Here is a 17,468-nt window from a genome sequence, read left to right on the forward strand (position 1 = left end):
CAAAGAAATGAACTTTTTGTCCTGAATACAAAGCGTTATGTTTGGGGCAAATCCAACATAACAAATCACTGAGTACCACTCTTCATATTTTCAATCATGGTAGTAGCTGCATCATGTTATGGGTATGCTTGTCATCGGAAAAGACTAGGAAGTTGTTTAAGATTTTTTAAAAACGGAATACAGCTTAAGCACAGGCAAAATCCTAGAGTAAAACGTGGTTCACTCTTCTTTCCAACAAACACTGGGAGACTAATTCACCTTTAAGTAGGACAATAACCTAAAATACAAGACACTGGAGTTTCTTACCATGACAACATCGAAAGTTCCTGAGTGGCCTAGTTACAGTTTGACTTAAATCGTCTTGAAAATCGCTGTAAAGTCTTGAAAATGGATTTCTAGCAATGATCAACAACCAACTTGGCAGAGCTTGAAGATTTTTAAAAAGAGTAATGTGCTAATTTTGTAAAATCCAGGTGTGTAAAGCTCTTACCCAAAAACACTCACAGCTGTAATCGCTGAGACAATTGTTTCTAACATGTATTGTCTCAAGGGGGTGAATACTTATCTAATCAAGACATATTAGGGTTTTATTTTTCATACTTTGTCAATAAATGTTAGAATTGTTCTTCCACTTTGACATTAGTTTTTTTTATTTTTACTAATTATCTTGTACTGTATTTTAGTTCATGCCACTCCGACATTGCTCGTCCTAATATTTATATATTTCTTAATTCCATTATTTCACTTTGAAATGTGTGTGTATTGTTGTAAATTGTTTGATGCTACTTCACTTTTGGAGCTAGGAACACAAGCATTTCGCTACCCCCGCAATAACATCTGCTAAATATATCTATGTGACCAATACAAATTGATTTGATTAGATTTTTCGTGTAGATGAATTGACTAAAAATTACAATCTATTTTAATTCCACTTTGTAGCACAGCAAAATGTGAAAAAAGTGAAGGGGTGTGAATAATTTCTGAAGGCACTGTATGTGTGTGTGTGTGTGTGTGTGTGTGTGTGTGTGTGTGTGGTGGTGGGGGTGTCAGGGGTTCACCTAGGGGTCATGATAGGGGTTGTACCAAATGTTTGATGTATTATAATAATTGATTATTAGACACCTCCCTCCTTACATGTATAGGGTCCTAGACTACAGATTAACAATATATATATACATTATAAAGGTTTAATATTGTTTAAAGTTGTTTTCTAGTCTACCCTTTATAAAGAAACGGTCTGAGAAATGTGTGACTGTGAAGACAGAACTCTGTAGGGGAGTGTAAGAGATAAGAGACTAGTCAGACATTCACTATAAATCAACTTGGACATTTACTGCTAAGCTTTCAGATAACACTAACACTCTTGTTTATATAGCTATGAAGGCATGGGTTTGGTTTCATGAGTAGAAGGTAACGGCAAAAGCAGTGACATCACTAAGATATATGACTGTAGGCATGATAAAACAACTAGGACCCTTTTCTAATTTGCACAACTTACTAGGAAACATGCGTGCTATGTTCCCGGTGTCAACTTCTGTCTGCAATTGCATTAATAAAGGTTTTATGAATTATTTAATTAAAGATATTGTCAGAATGCTAATTTCATCTATGAGCCAATGATTGACAAGGAACAAGGAACGAACCCCAACAAGGGTGTATGTCAATGTTGCTTTTCCAGATATAAAAAAAAACCTACCTCGGTCTTGAGGAATATCAGATGTAGTGACATTTCTGGGTGCTTCCGAAACAAGCTGTTTGTGTCAAGGGTGAATGTATCAATCTGCTCCCTGATTGGGCCATGTTTGCCCTCGTTTCTGAAACACAATATGTCCAAATCAAAAGTATGGTTACCAGATTTAGTTGAATTCCATTTTTTACTGATAATGATTAAATGACTTACGGGAAATGTATCTTGAACTGTTCATCAATGAGACTTCTCATACGTGAGGCTAAACTCTCATTAAGGTTTAGTTCCCTTCTCATTTCCTTTTTCCCTTTTGGTTTGTGAACGCCGCCATTCTTGCATAAAGACTTCACTACTTGATATCCACTAGCTTTTTTCCCTCTCTGGGAATAAAATAATAAAATATGTTAAATGTTTTTAACAGCACAGCATTCGAAATCTATCATGCATAAGTATCTATCAATAGCTGCTTTTCCATTATTGCGAAAGCCTATATCTGTGGGAGCCAATTCATGCTATCGCCAGATAAATGTGGAAATTGAGAGACTCAACACACGATCATTTCCTTTCTATAGGAACGTTCCACTCTCCAATTTCTCTCTCACTCTCTGGGAGTCCGTCGTTTTGGATAATGACATCTTGTGCACGTCACTTTGGTTTATTGTGGGTTTTTGAGTGGCTCAGGAGTCCCAAGTTTTGAAATGTAGACTTTGAGACATGAGGGAAAGACAAGTTATTCTGTTGGTGTTGTTGGCCTGGTTGAACAGTAATTACACTTTTCTCTGGCTTCAGTTAGATGGTTGTTTCTTTCCCGCTCGAAGTTGCCTGTTGCTGATGGTCTTTGCAACACTTTTTGGGGCCGGCCTGTCTTTCTGCCCCTGCTGCAGTTTGCCAAAGATAATCTTTCTTGGGAGACGGTGTTGGGGCATCCTGATGTTGTGGCATCGGAGCTGTGCCTTTATGCTGTTTGCTCTCTGCATTACCTCCAGGTTGAAGACCCTGTCAAGCCACCGGATACCCATAATAGGTCTCAGAGATTGTGTATGGAATGTTTCCATCTATTTGATGTGGTGACTGTTCAGGGTCCAAGTTTCACAGCCCTACAGCAGGGTTGTGATCACTACCATAGTATTGATTTTCGGTATTGTGGAAAGCGGGTTGGTGTGATGGTTGAGTATCCTGTTCCTCAGTCTTCCCAATGACTGGCTTGGGCAGGATTCCGCTAGTTATTTCTTGGTCAAGTGAGTCGTCTTCGGAGATGATGCTCCCCAGGTATGTGAAGTGTTCGACATTCCGGAGCTTAGATGCATTGAGGTAGATCCGTTGAGGCACAATCGCCGGCAAAGATGGCCTTATGGCCAAGATGATCTTGTCTATTGGTCTTTGCTCGGGGCCTGAGCAGGTTGTAGATTGAACCAGTGGAAGAAGGGTAGTATCTCCAACCCCCTTCCTTTGCAAGTTAAGGGCAAGTCTATGGGCCAAATGTCCCCTCTCCTTCCAAAAATCGAAAGATGTGAACACCTGCGAAATCATGATTAGTCCAAATGACCAGTGACAAAAAATCTGCTTACTGGAACAAAATTCCTCTTTAGTTGTCGCATCCCACACTCTGCTGACAGATGCTGCCAATACCAGTTATGTTACGTGCGTCCTTCCAGAGATTACTCTCCCATTTACAGTGCATTCGGAAAGTATTCAGACCGCTTGACTTTATCAACATAATGTTACGTTACAGCCTTATTCTAAAATGGAATAAAAAATTTTTTATTTATCAATCTATACACAATATCCCATAATGACAAAGCAAACATTTTAGAATTTTAGCAAATGTATTACAATAAAAAAAATTGAAATATCACATTTACATAAGAATGCAGACCCTTTACGCAGTACTCAGCTGCCACCACCATGTTTCACCGAAGGGATGTTGCCTGGTTTCCTCCAGATGTGACACTTGGCATTCAGGCCAAAGAGTTCAATCTTGGTTTCATTAGACCAGAGAATCATGGTCTGAGTCCTTTAGGTGCCTTTAGCAAACTCGAAGCTGTCTGTCATGTGCCTTTTACTGAGGAGTGGGTTCCGTCTGGCTACTCTACCATAAAGGCCTGATTGGTGGAGTGCTGCAGAGATGGTTGTCCTTCTGGAAGGTTCTCCCATCCCCACAGAGAAAGACTGAAGCTCTGTCAGAGTGACCATCGGGTTCATGGTCACCTCCCTGACCAAGGCCCTTCTCCCCGATTGCTCAGTTTGGTCGGGCAGCCAGTTCAAGGAAGATTCTTGGTGGTTCCAAACTTCTTCCATTTAAGAATGAGGGAGGCCACTGTGTTCTTTGGGACCTTCAATTTTTGATACACTTCCCCAGATCTGTGCCTCAACTCAGAGCTCTACGGGCAATTCCTTCAACCTCATGGCTTAGTTTTTGCTCTTCCAAATCATGTCCAATCAATTGAATTTACCACAGGTGGACTCCAATCAAGTTGTAGAAACATCTCAAGGACGATCAATGGAAACAGGATTCACCTGAACTCAATTTTGATACATTTGATAAAATGTTTAAAAACCTGTTTTTACTTTGTCGTTATGAGGTATTGTGTGTAGATTGATGAGGACTTTTTTTTTTTTTAATCCATTTTAGAATAAGGTTAACATTTGGAAAAAGGGAAGGGGTCTGATTACTTTCTGAATGCATTGCATTTCAGCCTGAATATATCTCATTCTAATGTGAGTTACAAAACGTAATCAAATCGTTTTTGTAGTCTTGAAATTTTCAGCTTCTCTGGTACTAGAACAAAATGGCTAGCACGCATATACTGTATGGTGACAATGGAAAAGCGCTTAATGTTATAACATTTCGTTTTTACAGCTTACTGGTGCTATCACTTTATTCATTAATTTCTCGCATGATTCTTCTGATTGTCGAACTCCTTCTGAGAGGCATCGTTCAAAAGTCTCATAAGCCTCATCCATAGTTTGACCAATGGACTTGATCTCGTCCTTGAGCCTCTGTTCCAGAACCTGGCACACCTCTTCTTTGCTGTCTGTCTGAAAACCAAACTCAACGTTATCAATATAATACACTGATTCACATATAAGGAGTATATTAACATGCTGTAAGTACAATACCATGTCGCTGCTTTTGGCTCCGTGTATCAAAGAGAGGATCCCATAGGCTCCAGAAACATAAACTGAAGTCTTTGTGCGACGATCATTGAGATTTCTGAGAAATTCCTGAAGTTTGGGTATTTCTGCAACATCAGTTCAAAACCAGATATTTATTTCTACCTTTGGTTGAGGTCAGTGTTCTTTGATGCTCTTATTGATCCTGGATTCACTTCTTGATCATTAAATTTTCTTATTTCTGTTCGAGTTTGATTAACTGAATTATTGATTATGGGCATGATCGTAGTTCTGCATGCAGAATTTAAATTAGGAATGGCGCTTAGTAGTGGTCAAAAGAGCAGAATGTTATTTCCCGAGAAGAATATAGAATATAGTGAAATGTTTCAGAGGATATGAGGATAGCTTAGCATGCTGTATGTATACACACTATTATTATTGAGTATCATATGGTCCAGGTTTTAATTGTTACTGATTAAGACATATTGCATGTTTAAAGTTTCCAGCTACGACAGGTCATACTCAAATATGCATGCTGCTTAGGTGAAGTTTGTTGCTATGTAAAGTAATTAACAACACAAACAATCTCAAAAAATGCATAGGCATAAAAATAGGGGACACAATTATGTGTCTCTATGTTGTAGAATCAATAAGAACGTTCAGTTATCGTACCTGTCTCTTCTTGTTGCAAATGCTTTTCCTTTTGGTATTCCTTGGAACTCACAGTAAACACCTGAAGGAAATCCTTTCCCCCACTGAAGTGTTTCTGAAAGGTGTTTATGAGACAATGACAGACAATTAAATCATGTCCACACACTGACATTTTGCAAGCTCAAAAAAAATCTATATTCATCATGCAAACAGTTGTGCTTCAACAATTTTTTTAAACAATTAAATACATTTAGAAGATTTTGATATGACTGATAAATACCAGATTAGAACAACTTTCTTACCTTACCATAAATACAAATAAGCACCTATTACTCAATTGTTTGTTTTGTATATTAGACAACTCAAATGTCTAATGAAAAGCTTTAGTGTACAATGTAATCTTGCTTTCATTTAATTCCATGAAATGTCTAAATCTTCCCCACTACAACATACAGTATGAGCATGTTGACAAGTCACAGAAGATTCCTTTATGTCAGTTGTAACTTACCTTAACTTTTTTTTGTTTGTTGAATTTATCCCTCACTTGCCTCTTGGTTGTTTCATTTCTGCGCAAAATACAAGTACGTGCATCAGCCTTTTGATTCTCCTCAATGTCGTCTGTCTTGGTGCAGATGAAACTGATGCTTCGACATTCTCCACCAGGTCCAAAGAGGCTAACGGTGCTGTTTAAAATCTCCCAAGATTCCTTTTCTGAAGTTGCTCTTGCAATGTCGCTCACAATCCACACAGCAGAGCAGTTTCCAACAAACTAAAGAAGTGTAACATTAACTTAAAACATCCAACATTAATGGTGTAAAATACACAATACACATAATATTAATAACATACATATGCCTACCTAATATGTTTAATCATTTGAACATAGATATAAATAAACTCAAATACATAGATATAGCCAGACATTTGGCCCTGTACCTATGATGTTAATCTAACATCAACCAAATTAGAAGTTGTATACAATTCTAAATAGAATATTGAACCATTACTAATAAGAATTGTAAATAATTACCAATTTCCACATCTCATCTCTGCTCTTGTTGCAGTCTCCATTGCCTGGAAGATCAACCAGCACAACATGCTCCAGCAGGTCTTTGGAGTTTGGCACCTTGATGGTTATACACTTCACAAGCGGCCAATACCGTCTTTTAAATGTATCACTCCGTGTGTAACAAGTGATCTTTTTAGAGAGTTGTTTTGCCTGCAATTGTAATAAAGTATCATTACATGCAATGGTGAAAAAAACTAAGTTATTTTCTCCAAAGGAACACTTTGACAAAGATCAAAGAGCCTAAAAGATGTAGTTCTATATTTTCCATCAATCGCTTACAATCAATTCCCACTAGTGCACTCACTCATAACACGTTTTCTGAGTGATAAATTAGTTTATCATCTTCAAGCTTGTTACAGGCTTTGGTTTTTCCATTTATGTTTTGAGGTTGGGCTTTAGCACATTAGCACATAGGGCACACCGATTGGTGTCCCCTCGTTAGTCAGTATGTGTTACACCTGTGCTGGTTGCCACCTCTTTAGTGGGAAGGTGTTTCAGCTGTGCTGGCCCAGGTGCTATTTAAGAGTGCCTGGCCCAGTGTTCTAGTTGTCTTGAGAGATGTGTAGGGTCAACACCTGTAGTTGGCGCTCCCTGTTTGATTTATAGAAAATATATTCCTTTGTCTGATTTTGTTTTGGGTTGCATACTGTCTTTATGTTTGGTGTGGGTTTTTCTTTTGTTTGCCTCTTCTTTGGCAAAATTAGTGGGTGCTCATGGTGAGTGTATTTTGGGTTCCAGTTGTTGTTGCTAGTCAACTTTCAGTGGACACCCCCATGAGTGTCTTTCAGAACTCCTCCTTACAACCCCACCTGTTTTGTTTTGGTTGTTGGTCAGTGAGTCTGTTAGTTCCCCCTTCTGTTTGAGTGACAATTTTGGTTTTCTTGCTGGGGACAAGCTTAATAATGTAAGCAAATGCATGTATTCTCATAAATGTAGCCCAAACATTAATTATTTGTAATAATTAGGTATTTCATTGCTTTAAACTAGTAGCTAGCGCATCTTGATCATGTGCTGTTCCTGCTCTCTTTCTAGAAGCAATCAGTTACAACGCAAATAGACAGATTGAGGCATTCAATAAAACCGAGGACAGATAAATATGTGTACACCAGGTCAAGGCTTCTTGCATGCATAGTGTTGATATGAAGTTAACAATATTACATTTTGGAAAAATAATATGACTTGCCATATTAGGCATAACTCAATTTTATGTTGCTTTTCTTCAACCCAGGACTTATTTTATGTAATCTTTATTTAACTAGGCAAGTGAGTTAAGAACAAATTCTTATTTACAATGATGGCCTACACGGGCCAAACCCAGACTATGCTGGGCCAATTGTGCGCCGTCCTATGGGACTCCCAATCATGGCCGGTTGTGATGCAGCCTGGAATTGAACCAGGGTGTCCATAGTGACACCTCAAGCTCTGATTCAGTGACTTAGACTGCTGCGCCACTCAGGAGCATTAACGGTGCATTCTGAAAGTATTCAGATCCCTTGACTTTTTCCACATTTTGTTTTACTCACTTACTTACTCTAAAATTGATCACATTGTTTTTTCATCAATCTACACACAATACCCCATAATGACAAAGCAAAAACAGTTTTTTCTTAAAATGTTCGCAAATGTGTATATAAAATAAATATCACAATTACATAAGTATTCAGAACCTTAACTCAGTACTTTGTTGAAAAACATTTGGCAGCGATTAACCCCTTGAGTCTTCTTGGATATGACACTACAAGCTTGGCACACCTGTATTTGGGGAGTTTCTCCCATTCTTCTCTGCAGATCCTCTCAAGCTCTGCCAGGTTGGATGGGGAGCATCGTTGCACAGCTATTTTCAGGTCTCTCCGGAGATGTTTGATCGGGGTTCAAGTACAGGCTCTGGCTGGGCCACTTAAGGACATTCAGAGATTTGTCCCGAATCCACTCCTGTGTTGTTTGTCTTGGCTGGATGCTTAGGGTTGTTGTCCTGTTGGAAGGTGAACCTTCACCCCAGTCTGAGGTCCTGAGCGCTCTAGAGCAGGTTTTCGTCAAGGATATCTCTGTACTTTGCTCCGTTCATCTTTCCCTTCATCCTGACTAGTCTCCCAGTCCCTGCTGCTGAAAAACATCCCCACAGCATGTTGCTGCCACTACAATGCTATACCATAGGGATGGTGCCAGGTTTCCTCCAGATGTGATGCTTGGCATTCAGGCCGAAGAGTTCAAACTTGGTTTCATCAGATGAAAGAATTTTGTTTCTCATGGTCAGAGTCCTTTAGGTGCCATCTGGCAAACTCCAAGCTGGCTGTGAGGTTCATTTTACTGAGGAGTGGCTTCTGTCTTTCCACTCTACCATAAAGGCCTGATTGGTGGAGTGCTGCCGAGATGGTTGTCCTTCTGGAAGGTTCTCCCATCTCCACAGAGGAACTCCACTGTGTTCTTGGGGACCTTCAATGCTGCAAAAATTTGTTGGTACCCTTCCCCAGATCTGTGCCTCAACACAATCCTGTCTTGGAGCTCTACGGACATTTCCATTGACCTCAGGGCTTGGTGTTTGCTCTGACATGCACTGTCAACTGTGGGACCTTATATAGACAGATGTGTGCCTCTCCAAATCATGTCCAATCAATTGAATTTGCCACAGATGGACTCCAATCAAGTTGTAGAAACATCTCAAGGATCATCAATGGAAACAGGATACACCTGAGCTCAATTTCGAGTCTTAAAGCAAAGGGTCTGAATACTTATGTAAATAAGGTATCCGTTTATTTTTAATACATTTGCACAAATTTATAAAAACCTGTTTTCGCTTTGTCATTATGCGGTATTGTGTGTAGATTGAGGCATTTTTAAAAATCTGATTTTAAACTAAGGCTGTAAGGTAACAAAATGTGTAAAAAATCAAGGGGTCTGAATACTTTCCAAATGCTCTGTTTACCTGAGTCAGGAAGAAGAGAACTAGTAGACAACTGTCTTAGTGACATATAGTGTATACTGTGGATCTCTAGGAACAGTTGGCCACACATTTAAATGTATTTGTTTTTAGTAGACCTTAGTCCCAGTTTATTCTCGATACTTTGTTTGTTTATATAGCATTTATAAAAGGCAGAACAATTGTTTCCTTGCTGAAAAATATATAGAATGCCAGTTTCAGTGAGAAGCATTGCAATATCAAGGCAACTTTGTAACTGCTGACCCAGTTTTTCCAAAGCCAAACCTGGCCATTAGCCGCTGAGCCTACCTTTTAAGATGCCAAAATAGAAAATCTTTTCAGTATCTTAATTTTGTTTTTGTTGTGTGTTTTCTGATTGTTTTAGTGCATTCAACAAGGTTTGGATGAAGGACTTCCACAGTTCACCCAAAAAGGCAATAGTTCTGAACTGGGTTTGATTTAGTTTTGTTATTTTCATGAATCAAATTTTGTTAATTATCTTTTAAACTTCCATTGGTTGAAAGCTATTGCTCAATTGTCACTTGGCTCATGTACATTCATGTATTTGCCCTTTTAAACATCCTAATATCAACATCCCCTTAGTGTTCAAATTTCTCTCATGTAGATGTTGTAGCTACTGTACATAAAAATACAAAATAAACCATTTATTTGCTAAATATCTGGTCTTTGCTCTTATCGTCATTAGCATGCTCACTTCAAGTTGTATTGGGTTAATTTGATCTGTTAAGACATTGCATACATGTTTAGTACATTTAGTAATTTTAGTATGCTTGGTTTAGTTTTCTGTGAGAAGCAACTTAAAAGTGAATGTGAATGTAAATTTAAAGTGAATGTGATTTGGTTTATGTAGATACAATATTTCAATGTTAACACAGAGTAACCAAAAACCTGATTTCATTTCATATGTATACTATGTTTGCAGCAAACAGTTAAATTTTTGCCACAAGCTTTTCAGAATTGTTTGCCACAAGTTCACAAGTCTCTGCAAATTTGCTGCAGTAGTTTGCCGCAAATAATTTGCATGTGAAAATATGCGCTTGCTGCAAATTTGTGCCAAATTGGCCAAAGGTTTGCCACAACTGTTTGCCAGAAGCCAGTTTTTTGGTAAGGGAATAAATACATGATTTAATATAATTTGCAATCAGTTGTGGTTACCTTCCTAAAATGATTTTTTAAAACAATGATTTTCACCAAAGCACACAATCTTCATAGAAGTGAACTAGCATGACAGTAACTTACTGTGTCACATACAAATATTTTCTTGACTGATAAACGAAACTCTGGAATTTCTCTGAAGTGCTTTCTGTCCATTAGTTCTTCTAAGGTTGCCCCACGTCCATCTTTTCCATACAAAGCTGATATCTTTTCATCATCATCGTCATCGTCGTCATCCCTTTCCTTGTCTTCATCATTTCCATCCTCTTTCCATCCCTAATAAAAATGTAAAACCATTACAAATGTGTAATGCATACTCTCTTCATTTGAAAGCTAAGTCCTGTGTTATTGAAACTACCTAGCCCCCCAAATGGTGACCAACACATAGTATACAAATAGGAAACAAAAGGCGGTATGCCAAAACTAAAGATTTACACACAAGAAGCTTGGGATGGCCCAAGAGGCTACAGACCAGCATCACTGCAATCTGACTAATTATGACCCACACTCACTCGCAACTTACTACTGCTGTTACTACAATTACTGCTCTGCTATTAGGCCTTTTACTAGTACCACTACTATTACTACTACTACTACTACTACTACTACTACTACTGCCTGCTGTCACTATTACACTATGGCAACCAAACCACAACTATTTATTATAGTCACTACTAGGCTCTCTCAACATCAACTCCCTTCCCCTCCCACGAGGTTTAGAATTGTGGCTAGAAACCACTGTTTGCCGTTTCCAGGTGGGCACACCCTTCACCATGTTACTGTGCAAGGAACATTATGCACAAGGGCTCATCCCATCCCTTTACCCCTTTACTGTGGAAGGTACCGCAGTGTGCAGCCTTATAACTTGTTCAACCTTAAATAACGTTCTGTGGCAGGTAGCACAGTTTCTGATCAACTCTCATTCATACCTAAGAACTACAGGAATGAAGCCTATCAGATACTGCAGTGGGAATCTAGCTCTCTATTTGTATAAAGCCTTTGTTTCCTCATATCTGTCAGAACATCAAAGTGTTTAACCCTTTCCATCTTGTCCTGATTGTATAACACATTTAGCGAAGCACCTTACACCAATCAGAGAGCTGAATTAGCCATCATGTTGAGCCTGCGTGCTGGCCGCTCTGATGAACTCTCATTCTGCCACTGAGTCATTACTAAAGAACTACAGATCATGTAAATCGAGTGCTATTTGCATGTGAAAATGTCACAAGATGCATTTTCTCTATTGTTAACATGTTTGTTGGTGGCCCAGTCTTTGAGGTTACTCACAAATGAAGGAGTGTGACTTGTGTGCATTCTAATCATCAGATCCACAAACCCTGCTGGCTTATTACTGTAACATGCTATCACTCTGTTTCCTCTATACTGTAAAATGATGATTAATGTGACTTGCTTCAGCAGTCACACTCTCAATCTTTTACCTATTTCTGACTTTTTAGTGTGACTGCTTCATCACATTCTTAATTTTGGTAATATTTTTTGACTAATGGCTAATGGCTTCTATTTAGTGCGCTGGGTGGTAGCCTAGCGGTTAAGAGGTTGGGCCAGTAACTGCCCATGTGCCCTTGAGTAAGGCACTTCACCCTAATTTCTCCTGTAAGCCGCTCTGGATAAGAGCGTCTGCTAAATTACCAAAATGTAAAAATGTCAAATTTAACACATGGTGTGTGGCAATTCCCACCTCCTGTGTAGATGGTGTTGATTAGCATAAAAATCTGTGCTCACTCCCTCTTTTCCACACAAAATGTATCTGTAGGTCAACGTTGCCGAGTGAAACCAGCTGGTAGGCAACCTCAGCGCTGTGTAGCGCACAACCATTTTGCCGGTGATTTCACCTCCTCATGAGGTCCGTATCTTCCAAAACAGAGATTTGAGAAAGGAACATAGGGTGTGTAACAGTTTTCCTTGGGTTTAGTTTAGATTTCAACCATGCCCACAGCTGGAACCACCCAAATAATCATCAATTCGGAGCACAGCTGCAAGTGACCCGATCGTAGCATTAATATTTTTATGTGCAACATGGAATTGAAATTTAAAAGGACCAGTGCACATAGCAAGAAAATCCCCCTCAAATCTGTGCCTTTTGCAGGCAATGTTAGGCTACATTGTATCGTTGTTCCTTTTATCAATGCTTCTTCTAAGTTAATGGAAGGTGTCAATTGGGTCAATGACAGACCTCGATTCAGATCTTAGTTTTAGTGGCCTTGATATGTTTCAAAGAAGCCTTTCATTAAATGTACTGTTTACTATGACACCACTTCTAAAACATTGTGAGATTAGAATATAAACAGATGAAACAGATGCTATTACCTCCTCTGTCATGAACTCAATCTCTGCGATGTATTTAGAGTCCGAGTCTGTCATATTGGCCTCCACCTGAATCATGACCGAGGTGCATGCCCCTTGGTTTCCAGAGGGCAGCAATGTCGTCTCACCCAAGATGGTGTTAATCAAGAAGCTCTTACCAGCTCTAGTCTTCCCAAAAACAGCCACTATCTCTTTTTTGTCTTTCTCCAAAGTTTGGATTTTACCTCTGTTAAAAATGAAAGACAAAAACAAAAACAATTAAAGCAATTTAGTGGCCTGTATGCATCCCCCCACATTTAAAAATGCATACCTGGAGCCTCCTGAGTGGCACAGCTGTCTAAGGCCCTGCATCGCAGTGCTAGCTGTGTTACTACAGATCCTGGTTTGATCCCAGGCTGTGTCGCAGCTAGCCGCGACCGGGAAACCCACGAGGTGGTGCACAATTGGCCCAGCGTCGTCTAGGTTAGGGAAGGGTTTGGCCAGCTGGGATGTCCTTGTCCCATCTCGCTGTAGAGTCTCCTGTGGTGGGCCGGGCGCATGCACGCTGACACAGTCACCAGGTGTTTCCTCCGACACATTGGTGCGGCTGGCTTCCAGGTTAAGCGAGCATTGTGATAAGAAGCAGTGCGGCTTGGAGGGGTTGTGTTTCAGAGAACACACATCCCTCTCCTGAGTCCGTACGGAAGTTGCAGCGATGGGACAAGACTGTAACTACCAATTGGGGAGAAAAAGGGGTAAAACATGTTTTAATAAATTATGCTTACCTGAGGAAGTCAATGAGTTTCGTAGAAGGCAGATCATCAAGTTTGCTTTTGATACGTTGCATGATCTTCTTCACCTCTGTCTTGGTTTCAGTTTCTGGCAAAGTTAAACACAGGTCACCAACCAGCTATAATCTTGTTGTGTCAACATGTTTATAAAGGTGGAAAGGATATTACAGGGAAATAACAAGTGGAATGCACAGTGACATTGAGATCTGCTATATCAAAAACTGAGATGAAATGTTGCTGTGTGCTGACATTACGTGTTGAGTTAAAGGAGTACTCCACTCAAACAACCATGTATTTACTACTGTTAGAGAGATGGCTACAAGAGCAGATCAATGCACTCTATAACACCACTGACAAACGTTGATTTTGGAGTGAACTGCAATTGTAGCTTGTCCTACTGTGCAACATGCAAACAGTGAACAGAACAGTGAACTGTCAGTCATGTACATTTGTATGATTCTCAATTAGGAATGTCTTCAATCTATCATGTTAAATGGTTTCCAATTAAACAAGTGTTTCTTAAAATGATTGTGGTTCATATAAACACCTTCATCCACCTACCAAATGTCTCAGTTATTCTGGACGCAGCAACACGTTGTCGTTTCTTTGTTTGTTTGTTTGCATGGGCCTCATCAGATTTCCTTTTGCCTGGAAACAGTTGGAAACGTCTTTTATTAATTAATACAAAAATCATCCAGCAGCAGTCACATATCTTCCAATCTTGTTATAGCCAATGCTGTTAAGCAAATGAGTTGTATCAGTCGGTGAAAAATCATTTCAGATTGTTTACTTACTGTATACATGTGGTACATGGTACAAAGGGTACATGCAACTCAAGTATAAAGTATCTCATTATTCAATGCTTAACTGAGTGAGTTTTATTATATGTTTTGGAAACATAGTATCACTACATTTTCCTTCTTGTCATTTTGTAAAACTAGTATTTTAGCATAATTTTTCTGTAAGTGGAGATCTGAAACATCAGTGCTTTTTACTTGGGATATTCACTTGAAGAGGGGGTATTTTACTGGTCGAGGGTTCACTCTGAAGAAACACATAGATAATCAACAGGTTAATGAAGGAATTGTTCCACAAAACTTACATCACAAACATATCCCAATTGTTACCTTCTATGTAGCCTATATCTGTACTTTTCTTGCTTTAGTTTGAGATGCATTTTCTTTCTTAATAATTTGGGTTTCTTCCTGTATGTTGTTTTCACTAACTGGTGTTTATAGATTAGATGTTTGCTATGTTGTATAGTGTTGTGACTATGAGAAAGCGCTTGCTAAACACATTCGATTGTCATTATCTTAATGTATCATTTTTGTCCCCGTGGAGTGCACTGCTATCATAATGTATGATAATTCATCTCTGTAAAATTGCCTAAAACATATCCAAGCAGTGCCGAGAAGTGATGCCTTAGCTGTGACCACGGACAAATGAGATATAGATTTTATCCACCTGGTCAAACACTGTTTTCCCCATTCCAGAGGTGTTCGTTGTGGGCACACTTCCTGTACCTAAGAGTTTAACCAATGACCTGGCAACAGAGTCACAGCAATTGTCATTTTGTTTACACCAAGGGGACATTATATATAGTCAGTGATGAATAAAGAAATGATGTGTTTCTTACCTTTTAGTCTCTGCTTGTTTAGGAGGTTGATTTCTGGGTTTTATGATGGCCTTTTGACAAGACTCTTGGTTGACCATCTCACCAGTAACCTGCGGACAGAAGCCGTGTTGAGTTATAGTGTGACAGATATAAAGTTCTGTATACTGATCTAAATAAAACAGTATGCATTTGGTTTAGTTAATTGTACTCGGGCTGAGATTTCATGTACTGTATATGGTTATATAGGAGGGCAAAGATGGTACATTTTCTGAGGAACTCTTGGAGGCCTTAATGGATACTGATGACCACGTGGCCGCTTGAATGTTCTTATCGTTATCGGGCTGCTTCTGTTTCTGAAGTTAAAAAACACAATTCTCTAGTTGTTAGGCAAAGAACAAGAACGGTACAATAACAGTTCAGATTAGTTACAACAAATCAAATTATATTGGTCACATACACATGGTGTTTGTGCAATATACTATCAACATTACGTTTCTGTCATAAACATCAACATTATCCAAACCACAAGCTAGAACAAGCACATTTTAATTTCACTGGTAGAATCAGGAAGTTTTGACTTCCTGGACATTCGTCTGCTCATAGTGCACCACAAAGTCCAGCATTCATAGCAAATGCAGATACCGCTCGCTAGGTAGATGGGACGTGACCACAACCTTGGTTGATGGCATTGTTTACTTCGAACGACTAACGCACAGTAATCTCAGAATGTACTGTAGCATTTTATTTTTTTAAACGTTTGTTTTTCACTAACGTTTGTCATCATGCCCATGTGTTGTTCTGTCTGGCTGTGAAAACTACAAACAAGCTTGAAAATGAGTTATCTTTCACTGTTCTACCTACCAAAGATTTACCCCGATGCTGCCAGTGATTTGCGACTATCAAGAATGATGCTTACGGTGACCAAAGATAATCAGAGGGATTTTCTGGCTGAACGGAATCCATTTAGTTGACAGCTGAGAAGTGATGCGATACTGTACCATAATTTTCTCTCTTCACAACAAAATGGAAGATTCTTGATTATTCGCTGGAATAGGTAAATTAGCTAGCTAACATTACAGTCCTGTATTGAACTTGGTAACCCACCAGCTAAATCATATAGCTAGCTATCTTTTGGATGCACACTGTCAATCAATTTCGCCTATGCCATTGTAGTCACTAGAGGTTGACATGGGAGTGAATATTCATTCCTGTCCCATCTTGTCCTGTCAAATGTTTTCCCGTACTGTCTTGATTCCGCAACAGTTCTATAACCCTGGAACTTTCCTGTCCCAACTGAATAAAAAAATCACTCCCGTCCTGTGAACATTTTCTACACGCAGAAATCTGAAATAACTTCCTCCTAGCTGTTTTTCCTCTCTGATTCAGATGGGTTGGGTTAAATGCGGAAGACACATTTCAGTTTAATACATTCAGTTGGGCAACTGACTAGGTATCCCCCTTTCCCTTTCCTTTCCCTTTCTGTCTGTCCCCGGTCTGCGCTAGCATCACAGGAAGCACAGCCGCGAGCTGCCCAGTGACACGAGCCTACCAGACGAGCTAAATCACTTCTATGCTCGCTTCGAGGCAAGCAACACTGAGGCATGCATGAGAGCATCAGCTGTTCCGGACGACTGTGTGATCACGCTCTCCGTAGCTGACGTGAGTAAGACCTTTAAACAAGTCAATATACACAAGGCTGCGGAGCCAGACGGATTACCAGGACGTGTGCTCCGGGCATGTGCTGACCAACTGGCAGGTGTCTTCACTGACATTTTCAACATGTCCCTGATTGAGTCTGTAATACCAACATGCTTCAAGCAGACCACCATAGTCTCTGTGTCCAAGAACACAAAGGCAACCTGCCTAAATGACTACAGATTCGTAGCACTCACGTTCATAGCCATGAAGTGCTTTGAAAGGCTGGTAATGGCTCACATCGACACCATTATCCCAGAAACCCTAGACCCACTCCAATTTGCATACCGCCCAAACAGATCCACAGATGATGCAATCTCTATTGCACTCCACACTGCCCTTTCCCACCTGGACAAAAGGAACACCTATGTGAGAATGCTGTTCATTGACTACAGATCAGCATTCAACACCATAGTACCCTCAAAGCTCATCACCAAGCTAAGGAACCT

The 17,468-nt window shown here is 39.6% G+C and overlaps 1 protein-coding gene across 4 annotated transcripts in view; it reads right to left on the minus strand.

Moving 5' to 3' along the window:
- Positions 1 to 17,468, minus strand: part of LOC110538558 (nuclear GTPase SLIP-GC) — a 45,625-nt gene that overhangs the window by 17,339 nt on the left and 10,818 nt on the right. For all 4 annotated transcript variants that reach the window (XR_005035615.1, XM_036941714.1, XM_036941715.1 and 1 more), the window contains exons 4-18: positions 15,588 to 15,677; positions 15,346 to 15,434; positions 15,174 to 15,252; positions 14,705 to 14,753; positions 14,271 to 14,357; positions 13,704 to 13,797; positions 12,943 to 13,165; positions 10,699 to 10,890; positions 6,483 to 6,671; positions 5,961 to 6,221; positions 5,474 to 5,567; positions 4,808 to 4,929; positions 4,553 to 4,726; positions 1,901 to 2,067; positions 1,697 to 1,814 (exon numbers count right to left, since the gene is read on the minus strand). Coding sequence is in view for 3 of the 4 variants with exons in the window: in XM_036941714.1 (XP_036797609.1) it covers positions 1,697 to 1,814; positions 1,901 to 2,067; positions 4,553 to 4,726; positions 4,808 to 4,929; positions 5,474 to 5,567; positions 5,961 to 6,221; positions 6,483 to 6,671; positions 10,699 to 10,890; positions 12,943 to 13,165; positions 13,704 to 13,797; positions 14,271 to 14,357; positions 14,705 to 14,753; positions 15,174 to 15,252; positions 15,346 to 15,434; positions 15,588 to 15,677 (2,028 nt within the window). In the remaining variant the exon portion in view is untranslated. The remainder of the gene's footprint in view (positions 1 to 1,696; positions 1,815 to 1,900; positions 2,068 to 4,552; positions 4,727 to 4,807; positions 4,930 to 5,473; positions 5,568 to 5,960; positions 6,222 to 6,482; positions 6,672 to 10,698; positions 10,891 to 12,942; positions 13,166 to 13,703; positions 13,798 to 14,270; positions 14,358 to 14,704; positions 14,754 to 15,173; positions 15,253 to 15,345; positions 15,435 to 15,587; positions 15,678 to 17,468) is intronic.

This window comes from Oncorhynchus mykiss, chromosome 13 (genome assembly GCF_013265735.2).
Source record: "Oncorhynchus mykiss isolate Arlee chromosome 13, USDA_OmykA_1.1, whole genome shotgun sequence".
NCBI classification, from domain to species: domain Eukaryota; kingdom Metazoa; phylum Chordata; class Actinopteri; order Salmoniformes; family Salmonidae; genus Oncorhynchus; species Oncorhynchus mykiss.